At 38.9% G+C, this 23,843-nt stretch overlaps 1 protein-coding gene across 2 annotated transcripts in view; it reads left to right on the forward strand.

The window, feature by feature from the left end:
* Positions 1–17,437, forward strand: part of DNAJC12 (DnaJ heat shock protein family (Hsp40) member C12) — a 41,405-nt gene extending 23,968 nt beyond the window's left edge. For both annotated transcript variants that reach the window (XM_052640955.1, XM_052640954.1), the window contains 3 exons: positions 260–399; positions 9,413–9,617; positions 16,961–17,437. In XM_052640955.1, the coding sequence (XP_052496915.1) occupies positions 260–399; positions 9,413–9,617; positions 16,961–17,055 (440 nt within the window). In that variant the 3' untranslated portion in view covers positions 17,056–17,437. The remainder of the gene's footprint in view (positions 1–259; positions 400–9,412; positions 9,618–16,960) is intronic.
* Positions 17,438–23,843: the final 6,406 nt, after the last annotated feature.

The raw sequence follows: 23,843 nt of genomic DNA on the forward strand, positions 1-23,843 counted from the left end.
AGCACCTGGGATAGCACCTGTCACATCACTGGAGCTCAGTAAAGGGAGTGGATAAACTGTGAGCCAGGTACTTTGCATATATTATCTCACTTGTCCTCATGGTACACTTTATAAATGAGGAAAAGAAAGCTTGATGAAGTGAATTGGCCCAAGGTTACATAGATGGTAAATAACAGACACATGTTTCAGTGAGATCAGTTTGACTGGGCGTTTAAAATAACTCCTCTGGGGCGTGCTCATTTTTTGATTTGTTTTCCAGTGGAGACTTTTCAGAAACTGCAGAAGGCAAAGGACATTTTGACTAATGAAGCAAGTCGAGCCCGCTATGACCAGTGGCGAAGGAGCCAGATGTCAATGTCATTCCAGCAGTGGGAAGCTTTGAGTGACTCGGTGAAAATGGTAGGTTTCTCTCTGGGATGAAGGGAATTTCTGAAGCTCAGGCTGCCCTGGATTAGACTCACATAGTAGCTTAAAGGGGCTTCCCTGGTGGCTCAGATGGTAAAGAATCTGCCTGCAATGTGGGACACCTGGTTTCGATCCCTGGGTTGGGAAGATCCCCTGGAAGAGGGCATGGCAACCCACTCCAATATTCCTGCCCAGAGACTTCCCATAGACAGAGGAGCCTGGCAGGCTACAGTCCATGGGTCGCAAAGAGTTGGACATGGCTGAGCAACTAAGCACAGCACACAGCCCAGTAGCTTAAAGTGTCAGTGGACAAGAGGAGAGAAAAGACCAAGAAGCTGGTAGAATCTGGATACAATGCAGTATCCACAAAATCTTGTGAAAGGAAATTCAATACATCAGGGTCAGAAGACTCTCCGACTATGCTTTTCAGTCTCTTTGGCTGTTTGTATATGTATATGTAGATTTGTATACATGAATATGTATATACATATGCTTCCTGTTATCATCTATTGTTTGATACATTCTGATAACTGTGCTTCTCAAGTTGCTCATACAACACTGCTGAAGTTTGAACCAATGCAAATTCATATGCTCCATCTTTTTAGTTCATATGAGCTTGTTCTCTTTTCAAAGCTTAATAAAGTCGATAAAAACAGGACCTGCTTAATCAAAGAAATTTGTAAGCTATTCCTGTTATTATTTTGGTAAAAGAATTATTGGATAGATGTAGAGAGACTTTAAAAACCATTCTGTTATTTTCTTCCACGCCATTAAAAAAACCAAATATAAAATAATCTCTATAACTTTTATGTTATATATTTATTTTGTCCTTCCATGGACCATTGTAGATTGCAGAAAGAATGTAATTTTAAAGGTTTCTACATTCTTAGTCATGATTTACATGATTTTTTTAATCTGCCTTTTTTTTTTCCCCCTACAGGGATACTTTTCTATAACATGAGACTTAAAAATGGAGAAGTTACCTTATAAGGAAGTGTTCAGGGACATGTTAGAATAAGTGTATAAAGTGATTCACATCTCTTAAATTCCAGTTCTTCAGGGTTATGTTCAGATTCCTTCTTAATAGTTTTTATTTAAACAAGACTTGATCAAATTGATTTTTCACTGATAAATGACCTGTACCAGTGAGGGAGGGTCTTTGAAGCAATGGGGAAGAACAATGCAAAACTCTCAAAGTATATAGTGAAAGCCACTCTATATAACATGTAAATGGTTTTCTTCATTTCATTTTAGAATGCAGTGTCTATTCATATGATTTGTTTACGGTTGGTTAATTATTTATGAAGGACTAACCATAAGACTGTTGAGTATACATACAAAATATCTAGAGAGAATCTTTAAAAAAATAGTGACCTAGCTTCACATACTCAAAAATAGGATTTTTCTTCTACATTTTGTATATCCAAAATTCTTTGTTAACTCTGACTAAACATTGTTCTGCCACCTCTATATAACCATATTTCTATTCTCTTGAGTATTATACACTGTAACTGCTAGTGAATTAGTGACCCTTGCTATTTTAATGCCTTTTGATTTATAGTTCATTTTTCTTGATGATCCACTGAACTGTATTACTTAATTTTAACTGCTAATATCAAGTTAGCTGTGGATTTTTCAAAAACTTTTCTCCAAGTCCCTGTTCTAATTTATATTGCAGATGTCTTTCCATTAAATACTAATGGCCTATCTCCAAACACATCATTTCTGCTTAGAATTTAGTTTAATTATGAAGTGTTTGAGGGCTTACAATAATTACATTTCAGATCTTACTGGCTGCATTATTGGTCTTGTCAGCAATGTTGAACTACTATGCTGGGCTAGCGTTTGGTTCGGGATTTATTTTTATTAGTGGTACAAAAATGATGAAATGCATATCTTTCCACTTTAAATCAGCAGTGATATTTTTCCTTGCACAGTCTTTGTTTGGGCTCAACCATGCTGTTTCTGTATTTCTTCCTCAGTGAACTTTGAAACCCCTATACCAAGTTTCATGTGTTTTGTACCTCACTGGATATACTTTCTTTTTTAAAAAATTTTTTATTTATTTATTTATTTTTGGCTGCACTAGGTCTTTGTTGCTGTGTTGGGCTTTCTCTAGTTGTGGAGCATGGGCTTCGGGGCACACCGGCTTCAGTAGTTGAGGCACGTGGGCTCAGTAACTGCGGCACACAGGTTTAGTTGCCATGTAGCACCTGGGATCTTTCTGGACCAGACATTGAACTCATGTCCTCTGCTTTGGCAGGCGGATTCTTGACCACTGCACCACTAGGGAAGTCCCAGATAGACTTTCTGTAACTTCCTTTCATTCCCTTCTGTTCTAATTCTCATAGTGACTTCTGCATTTGATCCTCACATGCAGAAGCAAGGTTCTCTATAACATTTTAGTTGTTGTTTTGTGTGTGTGTGTGCATTTTTTGTCCATCCTTTCACACTCACTGCTCTAGAGAAATTAATAACAATTGTCATACCCAGTATTGTTCAGCACCTATTAGATCACTACCATTGTGTAGATAAATATCATCATTAGGGTATTTGGACTAGATATACTACATATGCCATTCTGACAATAAAATGGTTATAATTCAGGACTTGAAATTTTAGGTGACATTTATCTAAAACACATCTGCATGTTTGCTTGCCCTAAGGACAAATCACAATGCACTTTTGCAGCATCACACAGGTTCCTATCATGAGAATCTCCTAGAGGGAATTCCTCACACAGCTTCAGGGATGATACATTTCTATCATTCAACGGTGATGAAACTCTAATTTGTATTTTTTCCCCCACAGCAAGTCCTTGTCACTTAACCAGCTATTGATTTTACTTTTTCCTTTTTAGAAGCTCCTCCTGATAGTTTAACTTGTAAAACTTTTGATAAATCTATCTCCAAAAGGGAGAGGATATATATGTATCAATGGCTCTTCCATTTTTCTGTACAGTAGAAACTAACACAACATTGTAAGGCAACTATACAACTAAAAAAGAATTCGATCAGGTCAATGAATATGTTGGAAATTTAAGTCTAGATATGTAATATTGGTTTAAAAGAGGGAAATTTAAATCTAATATGTAATGTTGGTTTTAAAAAAGGGAATATGAAGTGGGGACTTCAGTAACGGTGGCCTTCAGATCTTGGAATAACTTGAAAACAGATACCTTTCCAGCTTAAAGAATCTTAGGGAAATCATTACTGTCTTATTATATGGTTTTACCCCAAGGGATCCACGGTGTGAATGGTTCTTCCTCCAAAATGGCTTGAGGATGCTTCTGGGGAAAGTGTTACAGCAAAGCCACAGTCACAATAAAATTCTGAGAAAAACATTCTCATAAGCTGTTAAAAGTGTCCCATGCTGTATCAGTTGCTACAAATGCTTTCAGAGTATTTACTATAGGTCAGTCATTAATCCTCACCCCATCATCTAAGGCAGACTGTAGGCGCTTTTATTCTGAGAGAGAAGTATTGAGACAGAGAGTCAAGATATTGTATTCAGGCCACCTAGCTGACCTGTGACACATATAGCTCACGTTTTCAGTTCTCTGAACCTGAAAGCTTGCATTTCTTACTCTCAGTTTTTCACTAAGTTTCTCAATATCCTTTGCCCTCCACAGACAAAGCCACTGGCCAGCCTCCTCTATTCCTTGCACATGCAAAAAACCCAAGAAACGAAGCAAACAGAACAATAACAACAGACCCAAACCAACCAAACTAAAACTAGCTTATATTTTACACCAGCTGAAGCCATTGCCTCTTTTTAAAATTAAGACTTTTATTTTGAAATAAAACCTACAGAAAAATGCTCAACACCTGCGTTTATAATTTAGTAAACAATTGTGAAGTGTATACTTGTAACCATTCCTCTCCCCAACACACATATCACTGGTACCCAGAAGCTCCCTCCTTAATATATTTTGGCAATCATAACTCCATATAATTTTTATTTTGTTAATTTTTAATTTTTGGCCACACCCTTTGGCATGCCATATCTTAATTCCCCTACCGGGGATCAAATTTGTGTCTCCTGCAATGGAAGTGAGAAGTCTTAACCACTGCACCACTGGGGAAGTCCTTCATTAAAAATTTAAAACCTAGTTGTACATATATATAGACTTGTCCGAGAAAATTTAGAAGACACCAAAATATAAAAAGAAAAAAAAAAGACTTTATAATGCTGCCATGCCAAGATAACCCCATTAGTATTTTGATGCATTTCCTTCCAGTGTTTTCTGCCCATCATTTGTTAGTGTGAGAGCCGGTTACACTGAATGATGACATTGCTTTACGGGGTCTTTCTTTGGGGAAGATGAATTAGGATGATGCTCCTTTGCAGTTGAGGAGAGACAGGTTGAATGTGGGAAGAAGTGAGTTCTCTGGTTGGATCAAAGCAGAAGGCTTGAATATCCTTATGGTTTTAGGGTGTGCACAAGGCTATATTGCCCTTTAGTATGTATATTTTATGTATGTGTATCTACATATATATTTATTTATCTGTATTTGAATGTATCTTTGTACCTTTTAATTTAGTTGAGATCATCTATTTGTTATCATGTGTGTGCTCAGTCACTTCAGTCATGTCTGACTCTTTGTGGCCTCATGGATTGTAGCCCTCCAGGCTCCCCTGTCCATGAGGTTCCCCAGCAAGAATACTGGAGTGTGTTGTCATGCCCTCCTCCCAGGATCTTCCTGACCCAAGGACTGAACCTGTGCCTCCTGAGTCTCCTGCATTGGCAGGCAGGTTCTTTACCACTAGTGTCACCTGGGAAGCCCATTTGTGATCATGTTGGCTGCTATTCATAAATACCATATTATTAACATTTCTAAATTCTCTTAAAAAATGATGATGAACAGATTTATTTAAGATTCCAAGGAAGCATTTTACCAGGTTGTACTTTCCCTTTTTTCTGATGAGGTGCTTCTCCTGGTTCCTGTCTATGTGGTCAGTGTTAGTGCTCCTGAGACAAGTGGTAAGAAATTATGGTATCACTCCAAGCTCTGTAAGATCCTGATGATCCCTGCTCCTTCCCCGCCCCATCCCCTTCACGTTGCTTGGGTGAGCAAACATGGCCAAGTCCACATGCAATGGGCCACCGCCTCCCTATGTTGCTTTGTTCAAACTGGCAAATAAAGTGGTGCTCTGGGAAGGAGTTGGCAGCTGCACTATTTTGAGAGAGTTCAGACTTCAGTGCACTGCAGATGAAAAGCCTGATGTCCCTTGCATCATGGGATGAGTGCGTAGCAGAGGCAGTGGCCCCTTCTGTGAGTTTTGGCACAATTTTTAAATGTCACAACTTCTGAGTTTATTCACTAAGCCTTGGACTTCAGAAAATCAATGTTTTTGTTTTTGCTTTGTGCTCTTGCTTTGCTTTTATTCTTTTTTTTTTTTTTAGTACAGGAAAACAATATCCTCATTATTAGGAAAATAATTTATTCTATGGTTTTAATTTGCCCCAATACATGGCTTATGGGTTTTTCTTGGGTTTCTGAGTAACAGAGGTTACTGTTCAGTAGTGCTTTAGGAACAGCATCCCACAGTATCAGATGAGATTTCAAGAAACAGTTATGTTTATTATTTTGGCTTATGCCACAGCTAATTATTCTACTTGAATATTCTTGATACAGCAAACTCTCTCTATTTCTTACTCTGTATTCATCTATTCTCCCTTTAATTTATCTACTCATCCATCCAGTTTTAAACATCTTAATAGGAAATACAGAGAGTTCCCTGGAAGTCCCAAGGTTAGGACTGGGCACTTTCACTGCCATGGTCTAGGTTCAATCCCTGGCCAAGGAAAAAAGGTCTTGAAAGCCATGCAGCTCAGCCAAAAAAAAAGAGAGAAGGAAATACATATATAAGACATATGTGAAAAGGGTCCAAAAGCATGCATGGGTAAAAGTAACTGTCTCTTACCTTTGCTCCATTTTGAAGATCCATTTTTCATTTTTTCCTCACTCCTGACATCACCATCAGTAGCCAGAGCTAGGCTGGAAAAATTACACAGTTAAATTATTTGGCAAAGGACCACTACCAAGTATATCGGACACCACTCTAGGATATCGAGTTTCTGGGGAGAGTTTTCAAGTGTTTTGAATCTTGTGTTTGTCCAAAAATATAAAAGTTTAGCCAGAAGTCAATGGGGGAATGCCCAACACTTGATTTATGGTCCCTGATTTTTTAAAACTGTAACTTAAAAAATAATAAAACACTTTCTAAAAAAAACCACTAGTACAATAGGATATGTAATAAAAAGTGAGTCCACCTTTATTTCATACCTCAGTTCTACTTCCCTGTCCCAGAAAGCTACCATTGTAGTTTCTTGTGTTTTCTTTCAGGAAACTTCCATAATGTATACAGGCACATTCATAAAAAGTCTCCAGAATAATTCTATCATTGAATGAGAGGAAAGTGAAGCCACTCAGTCATGTCTGATTCTTTGTGACCCCGTGGACTGTAGCCCTACCAGGCTCCTCCGTCCATGGGATTTTCCAGGCAAGAATACTGGAGTGGGTTGCCATTTCCTTCTCCAGGAGATCTCGACCCAGGGATTGAACCTGGGTCTCCTGCATTGTGGGCAGATGCTTTACTGTCTGAGCCACCAGGGAAGTCCATGCTGCTGCTGCTGCTGCTGCTAAGTCACTTCAGTCGTGTCTGACCCTGTGCGACCCCAGAGACAGCAGCCCACCAGGCTCCCCCGTCCCTGGGATTCTGCAGGCAAGAACACTGGAGTGGGTTGCCATTTCCTTCTCCAATGCATAAAAGTAAAAAGTGAAAGTGAAGTCGCTCAGTCGTGTCCTACTCTTCGCAACCCCATGGACTGCAGCCTACCAGGCTCCTCCGTCCATGGAATTTTCCAGGCAAGAATACTGGAGTGGGGTGCCATTGCCTTCTCTGAGGGAAGTCCATAATATCATTAAAAAAAAAAACAAATGGAGAGATATTTTAAAAGTTCTCGTTATTTGATGGTAACTGGATTTGAAGTGAATTCACTTAAAATTAGGACAGATATTTCACAATAAATATTGACTAACTTCCTGCTTTGTGCCATGAGTTTCCTTAAAGAAAACTCCTGCAAAACATGTATGCAGGTCAAGAAGCAACAGTTAGAACCAGACCTGGAACAACAGAATGGTTCAAAATTGGGAAAGGAGTACGTCAAATCTGTATTTGTCACCCAGCTTATTTAACTTATATGCAGAGTACATATTGTGAAATGCCTGGCTGGATAAAGCACAAACTGGAATCAAGATTGCAGGGAGAAATATCAATAACCTCAGATATGCAGATGATAGCACCCTTATGGCAGAAAGCGAAGAGGAACTCAAGAGCCTCTTGATGAACGTGAAAGAGGAGAGTCAAAAAGCTAACTTAAAACTCAACATTCAAAAAACTAAGATTATGGCATCCAGTCCCATCACCTTATGGCAAATAGATGGTGAAACAATGGAAACAGTGACAGACTTAATTTTCTTGGGCTCCAAAATCACTGCAGATGGTAACTGCAGCCATGAAATTAAAAGATGCTTGCTTCTTGGAAGAAAAGCTATGACAAACCTAGACAGCTTATTAAAAAGCAGAGACATTACTTTGACAATAAAGGTCCATAGGGTCAAACCAATGGTTTTTTCCAGTAGTCATGTATGGATGTGAGAGTTGGACTATAAATAAAGCTGAGCACTGAAGAATTGATGCTTTTGAACTGTGGTGTTGGAGAAGACTCTTGAGAGCCCCTTGGACTGCAAGGACATCAAACCAGTCAATCCTAAAGGAAATCAACCCTGAATATTCACTGGAAGGACTGATACTGAAGATCTAAGACTTTGGTCACTGATTCAAAGACCTGACTCATTAGAAAAGACCTTGATGCTGGGAAAGACTGAGGGCAGGAGGAGGAGGGGACAACAGAGTATGAGGTGGTTGGATGGCATCACCGACTCAATGGACATGAGTTTGAGCAAGCTCCAGGAGATGGAGAAGGACAGAGAAACCTGGCGTGCTGCAGTCCATGGGGTCGCAAAAAGTTGGACACGACTGAGTGACTGAGCAACAACTGCTTGTGCCATGAGTTTTCTTAAAGAGAAGATGTATAATCCAGAATTCTAATATTTGCCAGCTCTGCATTGATCATGGCTGGAAGGAAGGTCACAACAGTAGTAGGTTTAATCTCTGGCATGGCTCAAGGTACACAGTCCAGTTTTTTGTTTTTTGGTAGTAAAATACACATAAAACCTACCATTTAACCATTTTAAAGTGTACGTTTCAGTGGCACTAAGTACGTTCCCAAAGTTGTTCACCCATCATCACTGTCTAGTTTGAGATCTTTTTCATCACCCCAAAAGGAAACCCCTGTCCTTGTTAGCAATCATTTCCTACTCCCTTCTCACCCAGCCTCTGCTAACCACTAATCTGCTTTCTATCTGTATGAATGTGCCTATTCTGGAATTATACAGAATGTGGCTTCTTATGTTTGACTTCTTTTCCTAAGCATATTTATAAGGTTTATCCACATTGTAGTACTTTCTTCCTTGCTTATGGTAATGTAGTATTTCATTGCATGGATGTGCCACATTTTTGTTTATCCAATGAATTGATGGACATTTGGATTATTTCCATGACTGCTATGAATATTTGTGTGTAAGTTTTTCTTTGAATGCCTGTTTTCAATTCTTTGTATCTAGGAACTGAATTGCTTGGACATATGGTAATTTTATGGCTAATTTTCTGGAAAAACATCATTCTTTTAATTTCTCTGATGCTGGTCCCTTTCCTTTATACTAGGATACAAATTTCTCCTCATATTCTTAGTTTTCCAGATCTGAGGATTAATCAATTAATATCTGAATTTGTTGATTAATATCTGGCTAATAGTCAAGTCTAACATTTTGTTAATCAGCATTATAATAGTAGGTTAATGTTACTATGTATTGAACTTTAAATATAAAAACTATATAATATGGATTTTATATTATACATCTGCTTTCAATTAATGTAGTCAATGCACTGGGCTGTCAGAGGAAAAAAGGATCTGATGTTGGAAGAATCTGATCAGACTCATACTGACAAAATTGAAAATGAGGAACAGGACGAGCAAAAACAGATAAAGAAAGAGGAGTTTGGTTCAACCACAGAGAAAATGGAGCAGAAAGAATCCAAATCTGTGGAGAAGTCATTCTCCCCACAAAATCCAGATTCTCCAGGTAAGTCATGTCATGTATTTTGTAGAACAGAGGTCTGAAATTAAAAGACCCGTTTTATATCATATGTATTCTCAACCTTTCCAGTTACATAGTAATACCAACTATAAATGTTGTTTTGGCACCTTGAAAGATACTTGGCATCGACACAGAAACTAGATATATTCCTTAACACATTCCTTGCAAGCGAAAACTTGAGACATTTCTGGGATCATCTTCTGCTTTACTGAAAAAACACTAGCTAGCTTGTGTTGGGTATATATGTATATATTTACTTATTTTTAAACTTTTTTTTGATTTTTTGATGTGGGACCATTTTTAAAGTCTTTATTGAATTTGTTACAATATTGTTTCTGTTTTATGTTTTGATTTTGTGGCCTTGAGGCATGTGGGATGTTAGCTCCCCAACCAGGGACTGAACCCACACCCCAGGCATTGGAAGGCAAAGTCTTAACCACCGGACCACCAGTGAAATCCCTGTATTGGGTATTTACTGTGTGCAGTTCTTTGCATATATTACTTAAAATCTATTATTTAATATTAATTTTACATGAGTTAATTTATTTAATCTTCATTACAAGTATTATTCTCATTTTACAGATGAGAAAACTGAAGCCTCGGGAGGCTGAATAATTTTCTCAAGGTTATCCAGCTTGTATGTGGCAGGGAAGGGGTCTGAGATGAGACAGTTTGACTGCAGAGTCTGCATTCTAAGGCACTGCACTATCCTCAGAAGATACACTATCTGTAGGTAGCTCTGTAGACATTTGACCCACGTATAGGTCCACTGAAGCAGGGTATTACAAAGGTTAAACTCTTGGCTCCTAAGCTAACCCACCTGGGTTCATATTCCATGCTAAGTTTCTTCAGTTGTTGTCCAACTTTTTGTGACCCTACGGACTGTAGCCCTGTAGGCTCCTCTGTCCAGGGATTCTGCAGGCAAGAATACTGGAGTGGGTTGCCATGCCCTTCTCCAGGGGATCTTCCCAACCCAGGGATTGAACCCAGGTCTCCTGCATTGCAGGCAGATTCTTTACTGCCTGAGCCACGAGGGAAGCCCCTAAAAATCCAGATGCACATGAAAGAGCTCAAGCAGCAAGGGCCAAGTTGGGTGCCAGGTGGTGCTCCAAAGGCCCAGAGCCATGCATGCATCCAGAGGCCCAACATCCTTGGCAATAGACACCGAAGGAGACCATGTCAGCTCACATTCTGGCTCTACCATTTATTATTTATATTACTTGGAATCAAGATTGCTGGGAGAAATATCAATAACCTCAGATGACACCACCTTTATGGCAGAAAGTGAAGAAGAACTAAAGAGCCTCTTGATGAAAGTGAAAGAGGAGAGTGAAAAAGTTGGCTTAAAGCTCAACATTCAGAAAACGAAGATTATGGCATCCGGTCCCATCACTCCATGGGAAATAGATGGGGAAACAGTGGAAACAGTGTCAGACTTTATTTTTTTGGGCTCCAAAATCACTGCAGATGGTGATTGCAGCCATGAAATTAAAAGATGCCTACTTCTTGAAAGGAAAATTATGACCAACCTAGATAGTATATTAAAAAGTAGACACCACTTTGTCAACAAAGGCCTGTCTAGTCAAGGCTATGGTTTTTCCAGTAGTCATGTACGGATGTGAGAGTTGGACTATAAAAAAAGCTGAGCACCGAAGAATTGATGCTTTTGAACTGTGGTGTTGGAGAAGACTCTTGAAAGTCCCTTGGACTGCAAGGAGATCCAACCAGTCCATCCTAAAGGAGATCAGTCCTGGGTGTTCATTGGAAGGACTGATGTTGAAGCTGAAACTCTAATCTTTGGCCACCTGATGTGAAGAGCTGACTCATTTGAAAAGACCCTGATGCTGGGAAAGATTGAGGGCAGGAGGAGAGAGGGCAGGACAGAGGATGAGATGGTTGGATGGCATCACTGACTCAATGGATATGGGTTTGGGTAAACTCCGGGAGTTGGTGATGGACAGGGAGGCCGGGCGTGCTGCAGTTCATGGGGTCGCAAAGAGTTGGATGTGACTGAGTGACTGAAGTGAAATGAAGTGAAAGTTATTTAACTCCTTTACACTTTAGTTTTCTCATCTACAAAACAGAGATCTAAGTGGTACCTTCTTATAGAGTTACCAAGAGGATTAAATGAGGTGATCCATGCAAAATACTTAGGACAGTGATTTGCCTATAGCAGGCCCTGGGCAATTGTTAGCTATGGTTATGATTTCTTTGTCTATCTGCCCATCTGTTTATCTTGTATAGGTGGGTTATGTATCCACACTCTAACTACCCTCAACACCCCAGCAGAATTTAGCCTTTAAGTACAATATTGCTTCTGTTTTATGCTTTGGATTTTTGGCCATATGGGATCTTAGCTCCCCCACCAAGGATCAAACCCACACCCCCTGCATCAGAAGGCAAAGTCTTAGTCACTGGACTGCCAGGGAAGTCCCTAGTCTTTCAGTAGAAGTTTCCTGAATGTCCTCAAAATCTTCTTATAAAAAAGAAGGTAATTAGATAGGTTACAGTGAACTATAGTCTTTCTAGAAATAGTCTCTTCTAAACTCTTTTTGGTGAGAATTTTTACATGCTTATTTCTTGGTGGGAATAAAGATTTTTAGTGCTTCATTCAGGTGCCTCTGCTGGTTTTCCAAGAGATCCTTTCGTAGAGCCTGCAGTTGATTGCATCAGCCTCATAACTGGCAACGGTTATAATATAACAAACAGATCAAAGCAGAAGGCCAGATGTCCCAAGAAGTGTTTCAGGGAAACATACACATATAAACACCCACCCATCCACCACAGTTTGCATATACAGGTAAACACGTGACTGCTTCCCATTTATCCTTGGAATGTTCAGATCTGTGCTTCCTGAACCTCTCTAGGCCCTCCTTGTGACTTTTTATTTCAGATTCAGGCCTATTCTGAGTTCACTAGAATTGAGGGGGTTGATCATGTCAGAGCCTCACACTAAGGCCACACTCAAATCCCTTTCATTAGATTCTATAAAATTTTCTCTTTCTTTTAAAAAAGTTATTTAGATATTTAAAAGCCTCAAAGTAATATGAGCTTATCATTGAAAATTCAAAGAATCAGGACATCCCTGGGGGTCCAGTGGTTAAGACTCCCCATTTCCAGGGGGCAGGGAGCTCAGGTCTGATCCCTGGTCCAGGAATTAAGGAGCCACATCTCAAGCAGTGCAGCCAAAAAAGAAAAAAAAATTAAAAATTCAAAGAAGCATACATAGACAATAACTTAGTGTCTACCCTAGTGTCTCATCCTTCTCTGCTTCTACTTCCTGAAGTAAATAGTGCAAATGCCCGGTGTGTCTCCTTCTACACTGGTTCTCTATGTTAACAAAGGCATGCATAAGCATATGTTCGTTCATGAGGGTTATACTGTGCACATTACTCTCTGTTATACAGTAACTAAGAGTACAGACTCTGTAACCAGAGCCTGGCTTTTTCCACTGCTGAGTTATGTGACCTTGGGCAAGCAAATTAACCTCTCTGTATTTATATCTTCTTATCTCTCTATAATGGTTAAAATATTAGTGTGTACCTTATAAGGTCTTTTTGAGAAGTAAATAACATATGTAAACTTTTTAGACCTGGTACATGGCCAGTGCTTTTTTAGTGTTAGCTTTTATTACTATGGGGTTTCTCCTTAGACCCTTATATTTAGAATGAACTCATTGGTTTTAACAACTGATAAATATTTCATAGTGTAGATATATTGTAATTGACTCTGAACAAGTTGTGATGCCAGTTTTGATACCCTCACATCATGAAGTATATTATACTATGGTTAAGGAAGGAAGTGAAGGGGGTGAGAGGGGGAGAGGATCACTGTTCTGAAAGCTACTACTGAAGACTAAGAATTAGGAAATTTTGCTGAAGGCTGCATATACCAGTATTTTCTTAACGTTATTTAAGAGATTATTGGCTGTTCTGAGTAGTGCCTTAAAGTTGGGTTTTCATATGCCAAAGTACAGTTACATGCTTATTTATAATTTCATTTGACTGCAATGAAAATTTTTATAATGTCAGCATTTAAGAAATATTATTCATGTCAGCTTTACCAAGCCCCAAGTGGCTTCCCACATAACTTTTCAGCATTTTTGTTGATTTCCTCAAGCAGTGCTTGGTATTTACTTTGAAGCTTGCCTTTTGATGCCTCTTCTGTCATAAACATCCATCAAACAGCCCCCATCATTTCCAGCTCTTCATTGCAACCAGGAAAAAAAGGAGTGCAGCATCTGAAAACCCACATAAGAGACAATCTAATGTTTACTTTATTTTCATTTAAATATGCAATAAATGTGCCTTCTGATAAATACAGTTCTAGAATCAAATAGTATTGCATAACATCCTGGAGTGAAAAAAAAAAAAATCAAACATAGCAGATGCTGTTGATGTGCCAACATATCTTCTGGGCATCTGCCTTCCCAGGCATTGCCAACCATACGGCTCCCACCAGAGGGCTTTCACTGGCAGTGAATCTGGTTTGGCAGCAAGTGAGCGGACAGTTAAGTGCCAGGGAGTAAACACCCTGTGGATGTAGCCGTCAGATAATGAATGTGAGTGGGAGGATAAGTTCTCCAACACCTTCACCCCTCAAGTGGAACAAGTCTTGATTTTTTTTTTTTTTTTTTTAGTATTGTCTCCCAGGGCTCCCCAGGGGATCAAATCCTAGTTGTCCAGAGTAGTAACTTCCTGAAAATGTACCTTTTATAGACTTGGCTCCTTTCCCTACTTCCCTATCAGGGTCTCTTGGGATCACCTCCCAGATTAGCCACTTGCATTCAAATTCTTGTCTGAGGTCTATTTCTAGGGTAACCCAAATGTGAAAAGATCTTTTTTTAAATTCCCAAAATAACACATATTTAGTGTAGAAATGTGAGGAAAATACGGTCAAGCAAAAGGAACAAAATACAATAACTTGCAGTCTTACCACTTAGGGAAATATTTATTATTGCTATTTTGGTATATTTTTAAGATATGTTAGTATACTTAAGATGAAAAGGATATCACTGCACATATTTTTTTTGTGTGTTTCAATTACAGGTTGTTGGAAACAATTTTCTTTTTGCCTTTTCCCCCAAATGGAAATTCTTCAGATTTTTTTCTCTGATAATTGTAAAGAAAGTACAGATCCTATTTTCCTGGGATAATCACTGTCAACTATTCTGTGTATATTTTTCCTACTAGATATTTAGATAATATTTTAAATATCAGTGAAGTATGTATTATTTATTATTCTATATTTTATGTATTATTCTGTAACCTGTGTTTTATTGGCAGTATTTTAAACATAAAAAATAATATAAAGCATACTTGTTCATTGTAGAAAAGTAAGAAAATACAGATGAACAGAAAAAGAGTATAAAGAATGAAAATCATATGTATTGCAACTGTTCAGGAATAGCTACTATCAACATTTAGGGGTAATTCCTTGTAGACTTAAAAAAGCTTTTATATAAATACCCATGTAAATAATGAATTTATGAATGAGATCATGCTGTCGAAATTATTTCCTAACTACTAGTTACTTAGCAATATATTATGAACATTTTTCTATAATGATAAATATTAAAAAATTGTTAATGACTATATCAAAACCTTTTAACCAATTTTATGTTACTGAAGATTTAGATTGTTTCTTTGAAACATTTATAGATGGTATCACAATAAACATCCTTATAGTTAAACCCTTGGGCACATCATGATTATTTCATTAAGATAAATTTCTAGAAGTAGAATTATTGGTTTAAAGGTTTATACATTTTAATGAGTTTGATAAATATTGCCAAATTACCTGCTAGAAGAATTTTGCTAGAAGAAATTTGCCAATTTACCCTTCCTGAAAGAGATGGGAATACCAGACCACCTGACCTGCCTCTTGAGAAACCTATATGCAGGTCAGGAAGCAACAGTTAGAACTGGACATGGAACAACAGACTGGTTCCAAATAGAAAAGGAGTACGTCAAGGCTGTATATTGTCACCCTGCTTATTTAACTTATATGCAGAGTACATACATCATGAGAAACGCTGGGCTGGAAGAAGCACAAGCTGGAATCAAGATTGCCAGGAGAAATATCAATAACCTCGGATATGCAGATGACACCACCCTTATGGCAGAAAGTGAAGAGGAACTAAAAAGCCTCTTGATGAAAGTGAAAGAGAGTGAAAAAGTTGGCTTAAAGCTCAACATTCAGAAAACCAAGATCATGGCATCTGGTCTCATCACTTCATGGGAAATGGATGGGGAAACAGTGGAAACAGTGTCAGACTTTATTTTTTTGGGCTCCCAAATCACTGCAGATGGTGATTGCAGCCATGAAATTAAAAGATGCTTACTCCTTGGAAGGAAAGTTATGAGCAACCTAGATAGCATATTGAAAAGCAGAGACATTACTTTGCCGACTAAGGTCCATCTAGTCAAGGCTATGATTTTTCCAGTAGTCATGTATGGATGTGAGAGCTGGACTGTGAAGAAGGCTGAGCACCAAAGAATTGATGCTTTTGAATTGTGGTGTTGGAGAAGACTCTTGAGAGTCCCTTGGACTGCAAGGAGATCCAACCAGTCCATTCTAAAGGAGATCAGTCCTGGGTGTTCTTTGGAAGGAATGATGCTAAAGCTGAAAGTCCTGTACTTTGGCCACCTCATGCGAAGAGTTGACTCATTGGAAAAGACTCTGATTCTGGGAGGGATTGGGGGCAGGAGGAGAAGGGGACGACAGAGGATGAGATGGCTGGATGGCATCACCGACTTGCTGGACATGAGTTTGAGTGAACTCTAGGGGTTGGTGATGGATGGAGAGGCCTGGTGTACTGCAATTCATGGGGTCGCAAAGAGTCGGACACAACTGAGTGAACTGAACTGAACTGACCCTTCCTCTAGTAGAGAATGAACGTGACCTTTTTTCTAGTTTTCAACAAAGTTGTTTATTAGAATAAAACAGTCTTACTATTGTTAAATAGATTATTTGTATTTCCAGGGATTCTTTCCATTGACCTTTTACTTTTGGCAGCTCTTTGAAAGTAGTTTTCAATTTCTTTGCAGATGAATTGTCAAAATTCCTACCACTGGAAGCATCTATAAATATCCTTTTATTTTTAAGCATTTAAACATGTGAAGTCCTCTCATCCATATAAACCAATTCCTGTTCATAAAGATTCAAAAGTCTGTTTATCCATTTGTGTAAGATACTAAAAACTGACACCAAAGACTTACCCTTACATTTCATTTATTGCTTGAAATCTTATGAACAAGCTATTTTACTATGATAAGCTTGACTTTTCCCACCTTTGATTTTAAAATATCCCCTTCTCTCTTCTACAGGTTTTGCAGACGTGAACTGTTGGCACCTTCGTTTCCGCTGGTCTGGGGATGCTCCTTCAGAACTCCTGAGGAAATTCAGAAACTATGAAATATGAAATATCCCTGTTCCATAGAGGAGAGAGAAAAAGAAAGAGAGAGAGAGAGAGAGAGAGAGAGAAGAGAGATCATTTCTTGTGCTGCCAACTTGCAGTCTTTCTTCAAATCTTAAAAATGTCATATTTGTGAATTGCTGAGTACCAAATCATTCCTCCATCCTTGAACCCATTCTCTCAATGTGTTTTTTAAATGAGAAAATTTTCAGACTAATTTCTTTCAATATTGAAGTAAATTAAGGCCCTTAGATCCAGAGTAGATTGTATTATGTGTATTTTCCTGTTAATGTTATTTATAGATATCTATTAAAAATCAATCCCTGTTGTTAAATATTTCATTGATGTTCCATGATCGTTATTAGTGCTGGATATACAAGAAATGTATTGTGACTCTGAACTTAAAATGAAATGTGAAATTACTTATGTATATTGAATGAAATAAATAATCTTTCCAAAGTTCATAATGAATTTTTTATTTAAAAAATTTATTTATTTGGCTGGATCAGACCTTATCCCTTGAAGAAGGGAATGGCAACTTACTCCAGTATTCTTGGCTGGAGAATTCCATGGGCAGAGGAACCTGGCAGGCTACAGTCCATGGGGTTGCAGAGTTGGACACGATTGACGTGACTGATCACGCACACACATTGGGCCTTAGTTGCATCATGAGAGATCTTTTGTCGCAGCACTCAGATTCTCTAGTTGCGGCAGACGGGCTCTCTAGTTGTGGTGCTTGGGCTTAGTTGCTCTGAGGCATGTGGGACCTTAGTTCCCTGACCAGGAATCGAACTTGCCTCCCCTGCATTGTAAGGCTGATTCTTAATCACTGAACCACCAGGCAAGTCCCTATAATGAATTTATAGTTCAGTTGTATTTTGAAAATAATTTGAATAAGTATTTCTACTTCAATTTTAATAATTATAAATTTAAAACATTATTCATTTGAGAAAATATTTTCACAAGAGTTCTTTTATTATATAGCAGGTGATACATTTATAAACTATATTCTAACTATGAAAATGGACCTATGATGTAATATGTCCTTTTTAGGTTGGAATTACTAGGTTTTTCATGAGTGTAGTTGATGGTTACTTTTTATTGTGGAAAGAAGTGAATGAAAAATTAAGAATAAAAATGATTTTAGAGCAGGAGTTCCTTGTTCAAAACAGAATTTTCACTGTTTTATAGCAAAGTGAAAAAAAATATAGGAAGATTTTTTTAAAAGTAAAATAATTCAGAAATTATGTCCTTCCCACCTTTGTGATTTAAAATGTGCTTTCCTTTTATGAAATAGCGTCATAGTAGATTGTATGGGTTTGTTGGGATGCCATAACAAAATACGACAGACTGGGTGGCTTAAACAATAATTCTCAGGGTTCTGGAGGTTAGAAATCCAAGGTCAAGGTGTATGCATATTTGGTTTCGTTTGAGGCCTCTCTCCTTGCCTAGCAGATGGCTGCTTTATCCTCACAAAGGCCTTTCTTCTTATGAGCATCAGTCATATTCGATTAGGACCCCATATTCAAAAGGATGCCTAAAAGCATCTTTTAACTTCATCCTTTTAAAGAGCTCATCTCCAAATAAGGTTACATTCTGAGCTACTGGGAGCAGGGACTTCAATAAATGAATTTTAAGGGAACATAATTCAGTACCTAACATAGATGAAAAAAATTTTTTTAAAACAAATACAACCCTGTATTGGTTCCCTTAATATTATTTGAAGTTTTGTTGTTTTGCCAAATCCAAAAATCAGGGCCATCCATTTAAATAATTATTTCTATCAACATTTTACCACTTTAGTAAAATATTTTGGCATTGTTATCATGTCTACAAAGTTTATTTCAAAAGCAGAAAGTAAATTCAAAAGAGGTTGCATGTTAAATTAATAAAATGGGTTTTTGGACTATAGTTGCCTGTCATAATGCCTGCCTAGCCCAAGTAGGCACTCGAATAAATACCAGACTGAATAACTGAATTTTTGAATCTAAAGAATCAGGGTTTTAATTTTTTCCTCTTTTTTCCCTTAGACTGTCTGATTTACAGCACTGATGACTTTTAGTGACTTTTGGAGGGGAAAAACATTCTCATTCCCCCAGTCTGCTCTGCTTTTGTCACAGACATATTTCCCAACTGTTGATAAGACTGAGCATTAGCTCTTGTTTACTTTCCTCTCCCATTTGAAGCCTCTAAATAAGAAATAGCCTCTAAAGAAATAGCGCCACTTGAATAGGGATTTCGGATAGGTCAGCCTTGTGCTAAGCACTTTATTTACTTGATTCCATCTAACTTAGTAGGAGATCTTTCACATTAAAACAGTTAAGAACTCTCCTGAACTCAAGACTTAAATAGGGAGGTGACTATACTTTGATAATACAATCAAAAGAAAGAGTGTTTCTCTTTGAATAAAAAGTAAGAAGAAAACAGGACAACTTTCCTCAGAAATTTGTTTGAATTCCCCAGTGTGTCCAGCAGAATCACAATTGTATGTATGTGTAACAGCACATTTTCAAAGCCACTTATTACTGAATTATGGCTTGAATTCATGGCATAGCAAAATGATTATGAAAAGATAATTTTACATGAAAGTGATTAAGCTCATAAGTCATCTCCAAATGGAAAAGATAATTAGTTTCTCTTATATTTGATATTGAATGAGTGAATGAATGAGGCACATATTTCTTGAGAAAATTATTATGTGATATGTACTAGCAATTGGGGCTTCCCTGATAGCTCAGTTGGTAAAGAATCCACCTGCAATGCAGGAGACCTCGGTTCGATTCCTGGGTTGGGAAGATCTGCTGGAGAAGGGATAGGCTACCCATTCCGGTATTCTGGCCTGGAAGGAGTCACAAAGAGTCAGATACGACTGAGCAACTTTCACTTTGTGTAGGATATAAAAATGCTTAAGGTGGTACTAGTGATAAAGAACCCGCCTGCCAACAGGAGATGTAAGAGACATGGGTTTAATCCTTGGGTCGGGAAAATTCCCTTGAAAAGGAAATGGCAAGCCACTCCAGTATTCTTGCCTAGAGAATCCCATGGACAGAGGAACCTGGAAGGCGACCGTCCATGAGTTTGCAGAGTCAGACATGACTGAAACAACTTAGCACACTTAACACACTTCACTTGATAATTTAGTGAAGTAAGACAGATATCGGAATATCTCGTAGTTTAAAAGGGGCATGCTGTATTAGTTTAGGTATGTCATGTGATTAGTACATGCCTGGCACATAGTAAGCACTTAGTGTACTATTACTATTCTTACATATTAAACCTTGTGATAATCAGTTAACAGAACTGTGGCCTCTTTCCCTCCTTGTTACCTTTCCTCCAATTCTCCATCTCAGAAGCGCTGTTTCTTGTATATCCTTCCAGATATCCTGTGCATTACATACATACATACATATGTTTCTGTTCTTTTCTCTACTCAAATGGAAACACTATCCTGTGGCATGCTGCTGCTGCTGCTGCTAAGTCGCTTCAGTCGTGTCCGACTCTGTGCGACCCCATAGACGGCAGCCCACCAGGCTCCCCGACCCTGGGATTCTGCAGGCAAGAACACTGGAGTAGGTTGCCATTTCCTTCTCCAACGCAAGAAAGTGAAAAATGAAAGTGAAGTCACTCAGTCGTGTCCGACTCCTAGTGACCCCATGGACTACAGCCTACCAGGCTCCTCATGGGTTTTGTTTTGGGGATTTGCCTGGCAAGAGTACTGGAGTGGGTTGCCATTGCCTTCTCCATCCTGTGGCATACTTTTCATTTATTCAGTTTCTATGTCTTGGAGATTTTTCCATGTTTAGTATGTAAATTCTACCCTTTTTTTTTTTTCTTAATCTGCTACATGGTTTTCATTATGTGAACCACAAGTTATTTAATATGCTCTACTTGAGCCTTTCCAGGTTATTTCAATTTTCCCCTGAAACACCAAGAGCAATGTAGTGAATAGGTTTACACACAGTTTCTTGTATGTGAAGTATACTGTAAGATAAATACTTCTTATTGGAATGGATCAAAGAGTGTATATGTATATGTAGAATTAGATTGGGTTTCCCTGGTGGCTCAGATGGTAAAGAATCCACCTGCAATGTGGGAAACCCTGGGCTGGGAAGGTCCCCTGGAGAACGGAACAGCTACCCACTCCAGTATTCTGGCCTGGAGAATTCCATGGACAGAGGAGCCTGGTAGGCTACAGTCCATGGGGTTGCAAAGACATGACTTAGTGATTTTCACACACACATAATTAGATTACCATATAGTTCAGCAAACAACAGATGCAATTTGGGAAGCTGCAGATCTTAGGGCCACTGAATTATAAAACCCAGAAAATAGTTCATGTTCATTGGGATTCTTGTATTTAGTCTTTTCCACTGTAGGATAGACTTTGTTGAGTACCTCAGTTTGAAGCTTATGGAAGAATTTACCAGCTGTCTCTGACCCCCTGTCGTACCAGGGATTGCCCAAGATATAAAGCAAAAATAAAATCAGAGTATACTTTTCTTCTAGTATCTTCCACAGAGACAGGATGAGCTCAGGATATTCTTTTCAGTGTTATGGCTTCTGGGTGTCCCGAAATGTTGAAATACAGTTCTAAAACATTTTTGCTTTTTTAAGTAAAGGGCAACTCAACAGAGCAAATCTCCAAAACTTGGGCAGAATTCACAATTTCCTATGATCCCCAATAGTTCCTAGTCGCCTATGGACATAGACCAGCCTGTCAAAAACATGCCCTTTGATGAGCAAATTAGAAACGTGAAAAAAAAACTTTGCAGATCTTTCTCGTAAAGAGAGAGCTGGATCAGGGGAAGATAAGGTTGCTTTCCCGCTTATGAATTTTCATATCCTTTCCGTGCCCAGATCTGATTGTGGTTACAAGATCAATCATAGCAGCAAGTGTGGATGACTAATGCAGTTATTGAGAGGGGTCTTTAATTTCCTGAAGGCAAACATCATTACCTACCACCTCAATATCACAGACGAGGAGATGCCAGGGCTACTGGGGACTCAGTGATGGAAGAAATTATAAAACTGATGCAATTACTGAGAAAATGATGAAATGTCTCACAAGAAAGGCTTCAATTCCCTTCAATTTCAGGTTTTGTGATACGCATCAGTGTGGCTGTGTGTTTAGTATTATTCTCAGCTCCCTGTGTCGTCTTACCCTCATGGTGGAGAACATTTTGTATTAGGCAGGTCATTCTCACCATTTCTCCTCCCACCTCGGCTCTCATATCTTCCAATATTTTTGCTTTGATGACTTTTGTATTAATTAGAAGCCAAGAGTAAATGTTTTCACAGTGGAATCTAGGTTAGGTTGAAGGAGAATTAGATCTTTCTCTGGTTCTAACCTATTGTGAGATTTAGGGCAAATGACTTGAATTCTCTGATCCAGTTTTTTCTCCCTGAGGCTGGAATTAAGAATCTCCCCTTTATAGAACACAAACTCTTGGCTCAGGACCAGGTTCAGAGTTGACCTGTTCAGGGCTCTGGTGGGGGCCAGGAGAGTGTGGAAACATATGGAGTGTGTCGTCCAGAAGAAGTCAAAGATTAGTGAGGACAGGAAAGGCAGAGGAAGAATGTTCTGTCTCCTTCATTTTTTCTAATAACTCTTCCTTTCTTACTGTTCATTTAAGTAAAAGGGCAGAGATAGAAAAGGAGAGATTACAATTAAGTATGTATTAATATATCTATCTATAGGCACAGCCTTGAACACCTCAATTATTTTTTTACATTCATTTGAGTTCAATGCCATTCTTGATAGCATCCCATCTCTGAAGACAATGGTGACTTGTTTTCAGAGTATATTAAAGTATTTAAATACTTTCCAGCCCACTAGACTATCAGGGGAAGTTCTAAAACAGGTAAAATAATAATAACAATAATAACTCTTATCTTTACCAGTTTCCAAGGCATTTTCTCATGTATCGTGTTTAAATCTCACAACTAACTCCATTTTCTGGAGGAATTTGTAACTTTTTTTATATCCTAAAAACTACAATAGAATGGAAAACAGATTTTAAAATTTAATTAATTTGTGTGTGTGTGTGAAATCATTTTTCTCAGTCTTGTAATCTGCCTTGGGAATGTGCACCCCTCGATGTCTGGGTCTCAAACCCAGAGGTTCTGATTTAATTGGCCTCTGTCTATCCCAAAGGCGCTGGGTTTTCACAGCTCCAGGTGATACTAAAGTGTTGAGGACCACGTAGCTTAAATAAATTACAGATGAAATGGTTAACATCTTGTTGGCTCTACCTGCATACAGGAGATTAGAGTTCTCCCTTCCGCGCCACTAGTCAGTTTTTGGGGTTCCCTTGGCCCCAGAAGCGCTTCATTTGGGCTCCCAACCGGTCTGTGAGGCAGTCACCTTGAAGGCAGTTGCCTTCGCCACGGTTCTCTCTGGTTTTCACCTCCAGCCGAGGAGGCCGCTTGGAGCGCCCCCTGCTGCCGCTGCCGCGCGTTGCGTACTGCTGGCGGGAAGAAGGGCCGCCTGGGGGCCTGTTCCGGAGGCTTGTTCTCGCTAGGCTCGTTTTAAACAATTCCTCAGCGGCCGCGACTCGCCCTCGCCAGACTGGGAGCACAGAACTGGCTCTCCCAGACCGTCCTTCTCCTCTTTCACCTCGGCCTCACCCCCAGTGCCTTTCCTCTGCCAGCTGGTGAGGTGTGGGTGAGGGACTGACAGGGGGAGCCGCGGGTTCAGAGGTCTACGGCCCTTGCTTCAACAGTGTTTGGACAGAACAGACCGAGGCACACCCCTTCAAGCCTCGACCCCCTCCAACCTATTTTCCAGTCGCAAG

Source organism: Budorcas taxicolor, chromosome 5 (genome assembly GCF_023091745.1).
Source record: "Budorcas taxicolor isolate Tak-1 chromosome 5, Takin1.1, whole genome shotgun sequence".
NCBI lineage: Eukaryota > Metazoa > Chordata > Mammalia > Artiodactyla > Bovidae > Budorcas > Budorcas taxicolor.